This window comes from Pan paniscus, chromosome 6, assembly GCF_029289425.2.
Source record: "Pan paniscus chromosome 6, NHGRI_mPanPan1-v2.0_pri, whole genome shotgun sequence".
Classification (NCBI taxonomy): Eukaryota; Metazoa; Chordata; class Mammalia; order Primates; family Hominidae; genus Pan; species Pan paniscus.
The window spans coordinates 195,885,708-195,900,766 of record NC_073255.2 but is presented as its reverse complement, the minus strand read 5'-3'; the positions used below and the strand labels follow the sequence as shown (position 1 = coordinate 195,900,766).

The 15,059-nt window shown below is 37.3% G+C and overlaps 1 protein-coding gene across 6 annotated transcripts in view; it reads right to left on the bottom strand.

The window, feature by feature from the left end:
- Window positions 1-13,611, bottom strand: part of LOC129398376 (zinc-regulated GTPase metalloprotein activator 1A-like) — a 42,992-nt gene extending 29,381 nt beyond the window's left edge. For 3 of the 6 annotated variants that reach the window (XM_055115591.2, XM_055115590.2, XM_063606144.1), the window contains exons 1-4: window positions 13,268-13,541; window positions 10,149-10,235; window positions 7,717-7,813; window positions 6,525-6,616 (exon numbers count right to left, since the gene is read on the bottom strand). In XM_055115591.2, coding sequence (XP_054971566.1) covers window positions 6,525-6,616; window positions 7,717-7,813; window positions 10,149-10,235; window positions 13,268-13,406 — 415 coding nt within the window. In that variant the 5' untranslated portion in view covers window positions 13,407-13,541. Of the gene's footprint in view, window positions 1-6,524; window positions 6,617-6,827; window positions 7,814-10,148; window positions 10,236-12,174; window positions 12,273-13,267 lie in introns of those variants that run through there. The other 3 variants (XM_063606143.1, XM_055115602.2, XM_055115603.3) reach the window with 3 other exon arrangements.
- Window positions 13,612-15,059: the final 1,448 nt, after the last annotated feature.

The following is a 15,059-nucleotide window of genomic DNA, read 5'->3' as shown; positions in this document are numbered from 1 at the left end:
AGTGGCTCTCAAACCAGGGTGCTTTTCTCCCCAGGGAATATTTGGCAATGTCTGAAGATGTTTTTTGGTTGTCTTAACTAGGGGAATGCTACTGGCATCTAGTGGGTAGAAGCCAGGGATGTTGTTAAATATCCTACTCTGCACAGGGCAACCCCCTCACAACAAATAATGATCCAACCCAAAATGTTATTTGTGCTGACACTGAGAAAACCTGAACTACATTTTAGAATCTCCCTTCTTCAAAATCTAATAAAACAAAAAATAAAAAATAAAACAAAAAGGCCAACATTTTATTAGCAGCAACCAAATATAAAAGAGCCTGCCATAAATTTTGAAGACTGATAGTCAAAATAAGAAACAAAGTTATAGGTGATTGATGGTCATTCCCAACTCTACCCCTACCTCCAATAAGAGGTTGTAGGGAAATAGTTTACAAAATCCTAAACACTTACCAGAAATACACTCCAAAATGGCAAAAAGTAGAGCCGAGGAATGAATAAGCAACACAGGGAAAAGTCAACAAAAAAATTTCAAGAGTGAGTTTTAACCATCTCCATGCTTTGGGAAGGAGAAGGTCAGGTCACATTCTAGGGCTCAGAACAAAGAGAAATGAGAGGTCTGAGGTCGAATGATGTCCCCATACAAGGCAAAGGAATTTTATTCATAAGCAGTTGGGCAGACCCAAGAGTGAGATACTTGGTACTTCAAGAGAGCAGAGCCTAAAAGCCACATTGCCCCCTTTGGCTCTCTGAATCACCACTTTTCCCTTCTCTTTCCCTCCACTCCAACAATATACAGCTTTCAAACTAGGGCTCAGGAGAAAAACAAACTTGGGTAAGGAGAGTGGAGTATTAAAAATATTTCCCATCAGCACCACATAGAAGTTCTCCCATATCAAGAAGAAACATGTATGCATATGTATTACAGCCTGACAAAAAGAAACACACACATACAGGGAATAAAAAGCAAGAAAGAACACAAAATGAAGAAATGAATAGGGCACACAAGTGGCAAAGAACCCATTCTGGAAGGATACACAACCCAATAAAAACTAAAGAAAATTCTCAACAACTTCATCATAATGAAGAACTTGAAAACAATACAACCTTATAATAAGCTCAAAAGCAAGAAGAAGCAGAATAAGATGAAAATGCAGTTTGTAGTGCTAAAGAAACTTAGAGCCTATATAACACAATGATTTAACCAATTAATTCATTTAAAATATCAAAAACAGGACAGACACTGGAGAAAACAGAATTATTGACAAAAAGAAAGCCTTCAGATGATCACAGCATCTGAAAAGACAAAATCAAAGCAATTAGAATACATACGAAGAACAAAAGAAAATTCAGTATTAAAAAAACTGGTGTCATGAAGTAGAGGATCTAATAATTTGACCAAAAAAAAGTATTCATGGTAATAAACAAGGAAAATGTTCTTAGAAGAACTAAGGGCATATTATAATTTAGGGAAAAATGATTATAAGTGACACTTAGATATACCTTGTTTATATTACTGAATTTCAAAAATAAAGAAGAAAACTCTCAGGCATTTTAGATTTAAAAAAAAAAAAGTGCCTTCAAGGAGGGAGGGAGAAAAATCAGACTTTTCTACAGTAACACTAGATGTCCCAAAATAATAAAACAGTGACCACAAAGTTCTAATGAAAGTGTTCCCAAACAAGTTATTTTTCAGGAACGAAAGCAATAGACAGACATTCTCAAGCATTAAAGAAAACAGCAAGCATTGAAACTCAGAGACTATAATACTCACAAATTCTTCCTAATAAAAGGAGAAAACATTGCACAAAGAAATCCAGCCAATCAAACACTAGGAGATTATGGAACAACATTTACAAAGTTGAGGGGGAAAAAAGTGTGACTGATAAATTTTATACCTAGCCAAGTAATCCTTCAAGTAATATAAAAACAAAAGACAAATATTTTGAATCAATGAAGTGTATAAGAACCCAAAGAATGCATGCAGTACCTGTAACTTGAAAAGACTGCCTGACAATGAAATTCAATCAGGAGATAGACTAACTCGGGAATGGAGAAGCAACAGTACTGGTAATGAGCACCAAAACTATTAAAACATAGAACTAAAAGAATTATGACAGAACCATGACAACATAAAGAATATGATCAACATGAAACTAGGCCAATTAATATCCTACAATGGCCTCTAAGTGTTCAAGTGAAAGGAACAGTCACCTGTTTCTCACTTTAAATCAAGAGCTAGAAATGATTATGCTTAGTGAGGAAGTTATGTTGAAAGCCAAGATACGCCAAAAGCTAGGTCTCTTGAGCCAGTTAGCTAAGTTGTGAATGCAAAGGAAAAGTTCTTGAAGGAAATTAAAAGTGCTACTCCAGTAAACACACAAATGATAATAAAACAGCCTTATTGCTGATATGAAGTGGTCTGGATAGATGATCAAACAAGCCACAATGTTCCCTTAAGCCAAAGCCTAATTCAGAGCAACCCTAACTCTCTTCAGTTCTATGAAGGCTGAGAGAGGTGAGGAAGCTAGAGAAGAAAAGTTGGAAGGTAGCAGAGGTTGGTTCACAAGATTTAAAGAAAGAAGCCATCTCCATAACATAAAAGTGCAAGGGAAAGCAGCAAATGCTGATATAGAAGCTGTAGTAAACTACCTAGAAGATGTAGCTAACATCATTCATGAAAGTAGCTACACTAAGCAACAGACTTATTTTTTATTTATTTATTTATTTATTTTGAGATGGAGTCTCGCTCTGTCACCCAGGCTGGAGTGCAATGTGCAATCTCAGCTCACTGCCACCTCCGCCTCCCGGGTTCAAGCCATTCTCCTGCCTCAGCCTCCCAAGTAACTGGGATTACAGGCTCCCACCACCAAGCCAGGCTAATTTTTGGTATTTTTAGTCAAGATGGGGTTTCACTATGTTGGCCAGGCTGGTCTTGAACTCCTGAACTCGTGATCTGCCCACCTCGGCCTCCCAAAGTGCTGAGATTACAGGCATGAGCCACCGAGCCCGGCCAGCAACAGATTTTTAATGGAGATGAAATGGCCTCCTTTTGGAAGAAGATGCCATTTAGGACTTTCATAGCTATAGAGAAGTCAATGCCTGGCTTCAAAGATTCAAACGACAGGCTGACTCTCTTGTTAGAGGCTAAAGCAGCTGGTGACTTCAAGTTGAAGCCAATAATCATTTACCATCCTGAAAATTCTAGGGCCATTAAGAATTATGCTAAATCTCCTCTGCCTGTTTTCTATAAATAATAAAGCCTAGATGACAGCACATCTGTTTACAGCATGGTTTATTTTAAGCCCACCATGGAGATCTACTGCTTAGAAAAGATTCCTTCAAAACACTATTGCTCATTGACAACGCACCTGATCACCCAAGAGCTGTGATGGAGATGTACAAGGAGATTAATGTTGTTTTCATGCCTGCTAACACAACATCCATTCTGCAGCCCACTGATCAAGGAGTAACTTTGACTTTTAAGTCTTATTTAAGAAATATATTTCATAAGGCTATAGCTACCATAGACAGTGATTCCTCTGATGGATCTGGGCAAAGTAAATTGAAAACCTTCTGGAAAGGATTCATCATTCTAGATGCCATTAAGAACATTTGTGATTCATGGGAGATCAAAGTATCAACATGAATGAGTTTGAAAGATGATTCCAGCCCTCACAGATGACTTTGAGGGATTTCAGACTTCAATGGAGGAAATAACTGCAGATGTGGTGGAAACAGTAAGAGAACTAGAATTAGAAGGGGAGTCTGAAGATGTGACTCAATTCCTGCAATCTCATAAGAAAACTTTAACTAATGAGAAGTTGTTTCTTATGGACGGGAAAAGAACGTGGTTTCTTGAGATGGAATCTACTCCTGGTGAAGATGCTATGAACACTGTCGAAATGACAACAAAGGATTTAAAATATGACAGAAGCTTCATTGATGAAGCAGGGTTTGAGAGGACTGACTCCAATTTTGAAAGAAGTCACACTGTGGGTAAAATGCTATCAAATAGCATCATGTGCCATAGAGACATCTTTTATGAAAGGGAGAGTCAACTAATGCAGCAAACTTCATTATCATCTTATGAAATTGCGATAGCCACCCCAACCTTCAGTAACTGCTACCCTGATTGGTCAGCACCCATCAACATTGTGGCAAGACCCTCTACCAGCAAAAAGATTATGACTTGCTGAAAGCTGAGATGATCGTTAGCATTTTTTAGCAATAAATATTTTTAATTAAGGTATGTATGTTTTTTAGACAATTCTATTACACATTTTATAGACTACAGTATAGTATAAACACAGCTTTTTTTTTTTTTTTTTTTTTTAAGAAATGGGGTCTCATGCTGTCATCCAGGCTGGAGTGCAGTGGTGCAATCATGACTCACTGCAGCCTCAAACTCCTGAGCTCAAGTGATCCTCCCAAGTAGCTGGGACTACAGGCCTGTGACATCATACCCGGCCAAAACACATAACTTTTATATGCAATGGGAAACAAAAAAATGTGTGTGACTCACTCTATTGTGATATTCAGTTTACTGCAGTGATATGGAACTAAGCCCACAACATCCCTGCGGTATGGCTGTACAGTATAAGAATCACCTGAAGGGCTTATTAAAAACAGCTTGCTTGACCCCCTCCCTTAGAGATTCCAATTCAGTAGATCTGGGTTGGTCAAGAATTTGCATTTCTAACAAGCTCCCAGCTGAGGCTGAGGCTGCCATTCAACATACTACCAAGTAGCACTGGCATAGATAGATCCCTGGAATAAAATTTACCTACTTGTGTGTGTGTGTATGAATGTGTGTGTGTGTGTGTGTGCATGTGCGTGTGTGTGTGTGTGTATACAGTCTTGCTCTGTTGCCTGGGCTGGAGTGCAGTGGCGTGATCTCGGCTCACCGCAACCTCCGCCTCCCAGCTTTCAAGCGATTCTCATGCCTTAGCCTCCTGAGTAGCTGGGATTATGGGGTGCGCCACAACGCCTGGCTAGTTTTTGAATTTTCAGTAGAGACTGGATTTCACCATGTTGGCTAGGCTGGTCTTGAACTCCTGGCCTCAAGGGATCCACCTGCCTCAGCCTCCCAAAGTGCTGGGATTACAGGCATGAGCCACCATGCCCAGCCCCTACTTGTATATCACAATAGTGAGATGATTACTTTTCAACTTTCTTCTTTGTATTTTTTAGGTATTTAAATTTTTTACAATGAATGTTCCATCTTTACCCAAACAATAAAATCTTTATTGTAAAGAAAGTTAGAAGCAAGAAACATTAACATTTTTTATAACTACAATTTGTATAAAAGCTTTCTCTGTGATCTTTAGTTTTTTTCTTCCTCTGAAAAGCTGAATCGTGTTTAATTAAACTCTCAAAAGTATCAAGTTTTTGTCTATAAAATGGCAAAACTGGCTATGATGAAACAAACTGATATTTGCTATTTCTAATAAAAGCATACAATATATTTTTCTTTCTTACCAGATTCAAATAATATTTAATGCCAACATATTAGTCCAAGTCCTATCATCAGTCAGATTTATCAGAAAGGTATGAAAACCCATGCCTACTATAAGGACCAAAATAGCCTAATTCAATACTACTTTGAAAACATGGGGATGATGTTATTATGTAATTGTTTTAATTACAATAACCACTGATCACATTTGAACTCTCAGGATACTTCAATATTTCTTTTGGACAACTATGACCTGTTTAGTAAATTACCCCCAAATACTTTAACATAGTTTTACAAATCGCCCCAATGCCAGAGACCCAGATCAAAAAGAAAATAATGGTATGGGTCAGATTCACAGAATAAGCACTAACTTTTATGCAAACTGAAAATAAAGATTTTATCTAAAAGTTATTTGGGGAAAATAAACAGACTTTATCAAGAATTAGAGCTTGGTAAGAAGGTAACAGAAACCCATTGTTAGAAACAGGTTGACTCTGTGTAGCTTTCCATAGTAGAGTTTAGAGTTTCTTGTCATGATTACCTTATCAATGCAATATAATAACTACTTACACAGCACTTACATTGTATTAGGTATTATAAGTAATCTACAGATGATTTAAAGTATATGGGAGGATGTGCATAGGTTATAGGCAAATACTACACCATTTTATGTAAGGGACTTGAACATTAATAGATTTTGGTATCCTCAGAGGTTCTGCAACTAATACCCCATGGATGCCAAGGGACAACTGTACTTAGAGGTAGAACGTCTCTGCTCTTCCTACATGTCCTTATTTTTAACAACTTCTGTTCTTACAAATAATCCTAAGTCAATCAATAAAACTTCAAATTCTATTAACAGCTTAAAAGTACCAAGAAATACTCTGATCATTCATTCAACTGCCAAAGAAAATGACAACCAAGTACTTTTCCTCATTTAAACCAAAAAAAGTTTTTGGTTTAATACTAACAAAAGCTTTAATACTCATTTTAGATATTCCTCTAATACATCTATTTACAATATATCACAGAACTATATTCTGGTTATTAATAATCTCGCTTCTTACCAGGATCTGCTAATCCAGTGGTCTCTAACAGTATGTAATCAAATTTCCCCTTCTTTTGCATCAAATTCTCAATAGCTCTAAGGCCACTGTCCCTGGAGAATACCAAAACATAACTTACAGTTAACTACCTAAATATTTTGAAGTGATTATTATAAACACTTTAAAATGTATTCAACAACCCAAGACAAAAGTATCCTTAGGAATGTGAAAATTTAACTCACTTCTAGCCTTCTAACAAAATGTCCGTCCCATATTTACCAGTGAGAAAACAATAGACGCATATATATAATAGGGAAAAAGAAATCATATACATAATAATACTTTATTAAAATTAAAAGCAGAGGAAACTTTATCTGACCAAGTATCTTTTTATAGCTTTATGAAATTTTTAAAAACCAACATACAAAATAATGATAAAATTTATTAACTATAGTAGTTTAATATAATAGCTAAAGGGACACTGATATTAAACACCATATAATTCTATTTTACATTAGGATGCAAGGTTTTAATTTCCTTTTTTCTTATTTTATCAAAAGTGAAGGAAAATCCTTAATAGATTACATTTTGGTTGTTCAAGAAAGTCTGTTATAATTTTATCCTTGCCAAAACATTTGACACAGAGTCAAATACCTAAGGGAGTAAATGATGCCGAAGAGATTTAATTCACTAGAATACACAAAATTAACAGTACAAGTAGTCATTTTTATAATTCATTCAACAAATATTTGAGTGCTACTATGTGTTGGGTAACTCTTCTAGGGTCTATGGTAGACTAGTGAACACTGTCCTTGAAAACTTAACTAGTAGAACATAATGTAAGGTTTTTCTCTTTTTTGATAGTCATTTATTTTTTTTATAAGGTTGAACACTTAGAAATATGACCAATGACAGATTAAATTCAGAATAATCATTTTTTACATATGAGACTTTCATGCACTACAGATTAAATAAGCCCTGACATCAAAAGCAATAAAAACTCAATAAAAGGACCAAAACATTAGAGCAGATAGAAAAGACAGCAAGAAACACTTTAAGAAAATGCTTCCTAATAAGTTTATTTTCTATTTGTTTGAAAATACAATGAAGCAAACTGTGTAAATTCAGTTAAATTACTCAAGAAAATTAAAGCTGGAAATATAATCAATAAACATTTCTAGTAAACCATGTACACAGTAAACACATTCCTCACTTCACTGAACAGCAGAGGCAACCGTTTCTAAGTTCCAGCCACTCTTCATAGAGCTCTCCACCTTGGCTGACAGCTAAGGATTTCTCCAGCGCACTTCCTAGAATAATTAACAAACAGCACTCTTTAGCTTATGTCCATTAGCCAACAAAAAACAAAGATGAGGATAATTCAATAATGGAGATCTTAAAGCAGAAACTGCATTTTATAACTTATATTCTTTCATTTTATTCATGCAGCCTCGATATCTAAATTACAGTACACTACATTATTTTAGCTTTTATTTAAGATGACTTAAGCCCTGAAAAAGACACATCCTAAACTAATAAACATACCTACTTCCTCCTTAGGCCTCTTACTTGGCCACCCCCATTTCTTAATAAAGTAGCTATCTTGAAGGCATTTTTTTCTTGTCCAGGGTAAACTTTCTAAATAGACTAGTATGTTTTATATACTGGATTTTGTATGCCCTTCAACCTCTTAAGAGACCGCCTTATCTATCTTTTTCTTTTCATTCTTCTTCTAAATTGTTTCTGTTAGACAAACTGCTGAATATTCCCAATGAGTAAAAACCCTAGTTCATCTTGAGGAAGGTTTTTGGCCAGTGTACCATGTGCTCATTTAAAAATTAAACTTATAGGGAGGCCAAGGCGGGCGGATCACGAGGTCAGGAGATCGAGACCATCCTCGCTAACACAATGAAACCTCATCTCTACTAAAATTACAAAAAATTAGCCAGGTGAGGTAGCGGGCGCCTGTAGTCCCAGCTACTCAGGTGGCTGAGGCAGGAGAATGGCGTGAACCCGGGAGGCGGAGGTTGCAGTGACCCGAGACTGTGCCACTGCACTCCAGCCTGGGCAACACAGCGAGACTCCATCTCAAAAAAAAAAAAAAAACCTAAACTTTTAGTCAAATTCACATATTTTCCTAGCAATACTTACTTAAGAAAGAATAAACTATATTTGAAATGCTTGTTATCTATAAGAATTATTTTAAATGTTTTACTTTTCCTCTAATAAAGAAATATACCAAATGGTGAAGTTCTAAAAGTCCACTAAGCAAATGAGCTCCCATAAAATCGAGTAGTTTTACACTTACATATTTTTTATATTTCAGCTAGGTATTAATAAAGAGCTTCTAAAGAGGTTGCTACAGAATTCGGACTATATACAGAACATTAATGAAACATGAAGAAAAGTATTGAGAATGCTGTGAAAAATAAAATTGCAAAAATGATCTGGGAAAAAATAAAGAAAATAGTAAGAATAAATGTAATCAGTGTGCAATAGGTTATTTAATAAGATGATGAAAAAAACAGTCTGTTATTAGAAATCTCAGGATTTTTGCCTAAAAAGCACTTTTCTCTTTAGTTTATTAAAACCAGAAATCGAATATAACTGGCTTCCCATCCTGTTCATAAAACCTAGCTCTTTTACTTTTTACAACTGAAAAAAAATAGTACATTTTAAAAGAAATCGTTTAATAGATATTGTTTTTTGGCTAGAAGTGAGCTTTGATTACAATTCATACTTATGAAGAAAAACTCCTATAAAGATAACAGAAGTATTGTGTCTAGAGCTATTTTTTTGACTACAGTTTAATATTTCAGTTGAGAAGTTAAGCACACTTATTTTCACAGATAACTTAAAATACATGAGGATAAAGACCATATGTTTACCTTATTTTTAAAATACTGAGTTTTAACTGCATTGCAGATAATAAACATTAAACAAAGTTAACTAATAACAGAAGCATTTTCAAATATTTTTCATGAGTTGCAATAGAGTCCATACAAAAGTGCCTTTCTAATTCCTAAAAAAAACATTTTTTGGCCAGGCATGGTGCCTCATGCCTGTAATCCCAGCAACTTTGGGAGGCCGAGGCGGGTGGATCACAAGGCCAGGAGCTCAATCAAGACCATCCTGGCCAACATGGTGAAACCCTGTCTCTACTAAAAATACAAAAATTATCTGGGCATGGTGGCGCACGCCTGTAGTCCCAGCTACTCGGGAGGCTGAGGCAGGAGAATCACTTTAACCCAGGAGACAGAGGTGGCAGTGAGCTGAGATTGCACCACTGCACTCCAGCCTGGTGACAGAGAGAGACTCCATCTCAAAAAAAATAAAATAAAACAAAAAATAAACGTTTTTTCATATGTCTAGATTTTTACTTCTGGAGTCATTTATTTCAGGTAAAAATGTAGTTTAATTCTGTTAATAAGAACTCCAAAGTTATACAAAATAAAATTTTATTAAAACTAATTTCAGTATCTCAACCCATATAAATCTTAACAGAAATTAATCTAATTTTTCTAAAGCTATCCACATCAATACAATACCTTGCATTTTCATTTTTAAATATGGAATATCAATTCACCAGAGGAATAAACAGTCACACAAAATCTTGCAACATGACATTTATTGAACTTTACTTACCTTCCCCAAATTCATTTAAAATGACCGCTACTCTTTTACTATGTTGCTCTGTCAAAATATAGTTCAGAAGTGTTGTCTTCCCAGCACCTATAAAACATATTTTTTGTAAATAAAAAAATTCAAAATAATTTTAAAGATACAAAAAACACATAAAGAATCCTAACGTTTTTGAGAATTTGCATGCTATTTTTCATATATTATTTTAGTATAGAATATCCTAGAGGATAAGATTAAAGCATCCTTTGAAACCTGTTGCAAAATACTTTATGTAGACATAAAATTTTATAAATATTTACAAACACTCCTACAAGTTGAAACAGTTTCTTCAACCCAGCCTAACCTTCCCTAAAATTTACACACACTCTTTTATTTATAATGACCTTTTATTTCAACATTAACGAGACGCAACTTCAGGCTGACTATATGGCTACTTATAGTATGCTTTAAACAATCTATAAAAGTTTTTATGAAATGGGGAATAGAGCGAGGTAGTGTCAACAATGGACAGAATGTTCAGTAAGATAAATTCATAAAGCTATACCAACTTTATCCAGCAGGTGGCATATGAAACCCAATATGTCAATCTCCAGTAGAAAAAAAATAGTCTTGTGAACCGTACACACTAAAATTCATAGAGGAAAAAAAGAAAATCCTAACTGCATAGTATTGTAGTTCAATTGTATGACTATATCATTTCTTTATCTTTTTTTTTTTGTTGGACATTTGGTTTGTTTCCAGTGTTTTACTATTACAGTGCTGCTAAAAACTTTTACATGTAGGCTATACATGTCTTCTGAAATACATTAAGTTTTCTAGTATATAACTAGATCTTCCTATAACTAGGAAGATTTTACGGAGTATTAGGGTATTAATATCTTTTAGGTCATATTCCTTTCAAAGCTTTTTAAGAGATGAAGGCTTATATTTAGAGTACTTTAGGAAGCTCAACATCACAAAAATATGAAGTATAGAATGGAAGAGAGAGACTTAGGGCAATGAGGAAGATCTTAAAACCAGTCCAAGCCTGAGACAGAGGCCCTGAACATGAGTGTTTCACAGGGCAGTGATGTGAAAACTGAAAGGAAAGGGTGAATGTAAGAAATCTTCTAAGAGAAGATTTACTAGGGCTTTTTAACCATATTATGAAAAAAAAAAACACTTTAAGACATAGTTCATTCATTCGAAGGTTTCTAATACGTTACAGATTTATGCTGGGCCTTGGTGAAAAAGTGAACAAGATAGTCTTTGCCTTCATAGAGCTTAGAAATATTAAGGGAAGGGGGGAATGGAGGGGAATTCAGTGAATAAGGAGGCAATTATGTCACAGGGTGACATATTCAATAGGAGATGCACAAAATGCTATGGAGAACCTAAGAGGGACATCTAGCCAGAGGAGTCACAGTAAAAAAGTACCTATTCCAAGGGGCTAAAACACTTGGCACCTTTGAAGTAACATTAGTTCATTGTGCGGGGCCAATTTGGCAGGCTGGAAAGGTTGGCAAGATCCAGATCCTACAGGTCCTTGTAATTCATGTTAAGGAATTTGAATTTTAACCCATAGGGACGCCACTGAAAGGTGTGACGCAGTCGGATTGACATTTATAAAGATCATTAAGGCTAACATGCAACGAATAAATTAAAGGGCAGCAAGACTCCAGATTAGTCAGGAGGCTTTTAGAGTATTCCAAATGGTTGGGATCACAGAAGCAGGATTTGGGGGGATGGTAACAGATGAAGTTTCAGACATGTTAAGTTTTAAGTTGTAGGACATCAAAATAGAAATTACACAGGTGTGTAGCTAAAGATGGACAAAGGGGGAAGGAGGATGGAGCCTTAAAAAGAAGCCAGAGAAGCAGGTGGAAAAATCAGAAGAAAAATGTAATAGAAGCCAAAAGAACAGTGTTTCAAAAAGGGAAAATGGTCAGGGATAGGAGTGAAACTATACCTAGATTCAGCAACAAGGTTGCTGGTATTAATTCTCACTCCTGAGCTTCAGATCATTTTCTCCAATGATCTACTGACCTACCAGTGAGCAACACGGGAAAGGCCCGAGGGGCACGTTTGAAATACATTGTTTTGGACAAGAAATTTGTTCATCTTCTCAGCAGAGCAGCCTCTGAATAACTGTGGGGAAACGCCAAAAATAAATTCCTTTATAAAATTACTTCCGAGCAAAAAACGGGAATAAACTTACAGTCTACAAAGTTTTTAAAAAAACAAAAGCAGTTATTTCTTATTTTTACATAAAAGGTCACGAAGTGGCCCAAGTCTGTACCTGTCTCTAGCAACAACTAGGAATATTATTTCCCGGAAACAGTATCATTTTATTTACATTTCTTAACTTTTTCCAAACTTCTAATACAGTCATATATTTGTTCTAGCCCTTCTATTTAACTGTAAGGTTTAAAAATATATTTCTCAAACTTTTCCAGTAAGAAACTTCTAGTGTAAGTGCATAAACCGCCCTTCACGAAACTACCAACTTCACAAACTTGTGGTTTCGAGTATCCCTGTACACTCTCAACGTTCTTAGTTTGAGAAATAGTCTTGGAGGACAGAGATTTTATTCTTACTTCCTACGCAGTGGTTTACAAACAGACCTCCAAAAAAAGCGTTTAAGATGGGAGCACTTCCTGCCAACTGGCTGGAGGACTGTGGCTCGTGGGGAAGGGGAATCTACCGACGAAAGCCCCACGTGTCGGGCATTTTACAGACGGGACATCCTTTCATGGCAATAGGTAGGTGGTTCCGGCCCTGTTTCCCAGGTGACAGGTATTTTTCCATTTTCAGGTGAGGTAGATGAGCGTCAGGAAGGTAAGATAACCTGGTAAGAGGTCACAGAGACAATTGGGGGGCGTGTCTTAGCTTCAAAGCCTTGTTTCAAAGGCTAACTTTCCATCTCACTTGAGAAACGGGAATCGAACGCAGAGGGGACCGGGCATCATTAACTCCCAAGATGAGAGGTAACCCCTACGAGAAGCAAGTGACCCAGCCCCTACCTCAAAGACATTTGCTCTTGATCATGAGGCCCCAATGCCTCAGGAGAAGAGGCACCGGCAGCCCGCAAAATCCCACGACACCAGAGTTCACGGCATTTTGTGACTGGGATGGTTAGTTACCTAAATACCCGGTGATGATTGTGACTGGGATCTTGGCGCCGAGGCCAGACTTTTCCTCCTCCTCGCTTTGCGTCGTCTCAATGGGAACCAATTCAGGACAATCCTCTTCCTCATCCGCAGATCCAACAGCCGGTAACATTCCGGCCTACAGCACGTCCCTACCTCAGCTGAACCGCGGGGACCAACACGCCGGACCGCAGCCGCGCACGCCCAGCGCGCCACTCCAGGCCTGCCCGGGGCCTGACGTCATCACATCGCGACGCCAGCTGATCCCGCCCGGATTACCTGGGCTCTGGACGAGAAGTGCCTCGTCCCTTAGCCACACCCCCCGGGGAGGTGGGCTCTCCCCGACGACAGCTGGACACGCCCCTGGGCGTGTTCTGTGAACCTGAGCGACGCTGCGGAGAGTCCTTAGGGCGCACTAACCACCTGTCTGAAGGTGTCACTGGCGCCTAGAGCCTTAATAAGCTACTGGCTGTAGGTAGAGCTGAGGCCAGCCTGCTGGAAATCTGGAGTGGGTAGCCTGACCTAACCAGTTCCCACAGGGCATAGATTTTATCAACTTGATTTTTTAGTCTCGTTAAAAAAAAAAAAAAAAAGTTTTAATTCATAGGGGAAAGAATGGAAGGTTATAACATTACAATTTTTTTTTTTTACAAGATAATGGCTTTATGTGTGTTGCTAGTCCTTCATAGTTTCTATGTTTCTTTTTTTTTTTTTAATTATACTTTAAGTTTTAGGGTACATGTGCACATTGTGCAGGTTAGTTACATTTGTATACATGTGCCATGCTGGTGTGCTGCACCCACTAACTCGTCATCTAGCATTAGGTATATCTCCCAATGCTATCCGTCCCCCCTCCCCCCTCCCCACCACAGTCCCCAGAGTATGATATTCCCCTTCCTGTGTCCATGTGATCTCATTGTTCAATTCCCACCTATGAGTGAGACTATGCGGTGTTTGGTTTTTTGTTCTTGCAATAGTTTACTGAGAATGATGGTTTCCAATTTCATCCATGTCCCTACAAAGGATATGAACTCATCATTTTTTATGGCTGCATAGTATTCCATGGTGTATATGTGCCACATTTTCTTAATCCAGTCTATCATTGTTGGACATTTGGGTTGGTTCCAAGTCTTTGCTATTGTGAATAATGCCGCAATAAACATACGCGTGCATGTGTCTTTATAGCAGCATGATTTATAGTCATTTGGGTATATACCCAGTAATGGGATGGCTGGGTCAAATGGTATTTCTAGTTCTAGATCCCTGAGGAATCGCCACACTGACTTCCACAATGGTTGAACTAGTTTACAGTCCCACCAACAGTGTAAAAGTGTTCCTGTTTCTCCACATCCTCTCCAGCACCTGTTGTTTCCTGACTTTTGAATGATTGCCATTCTAACTGGTGTGAGATGATATCTCATAGTGGTTTTGATTTGCATTTCTCTGATGGCCAGTGATGATGAGCATTTTTTCATGTGTTTTTTGGCTGCATAAATGTCTTCTTTTGAGAAGTGTCTGTTCATGTCCTTCGCCCACTTTTTGATGGGGTTGTTTGTTTTTTTCTTGTAAATTTGTTTGAGTTCACTGTAGATTCTGGATATTAGCCCTTTGTCAGATGAGTAGGTTGTGAAAATTTTCTCCCATGTTGTAGGTTGCCTATTCACTCTGATGGTAGTTTCTTTTGCTGTGCAGAAGCTCTTTAGTTTAATTAGATCCCATTTGTCAATTTTGGCTTTTGTTGCCATTGCTTTTGGTGTTTTGGACATGAAGTCCTTGCCCACGCCTA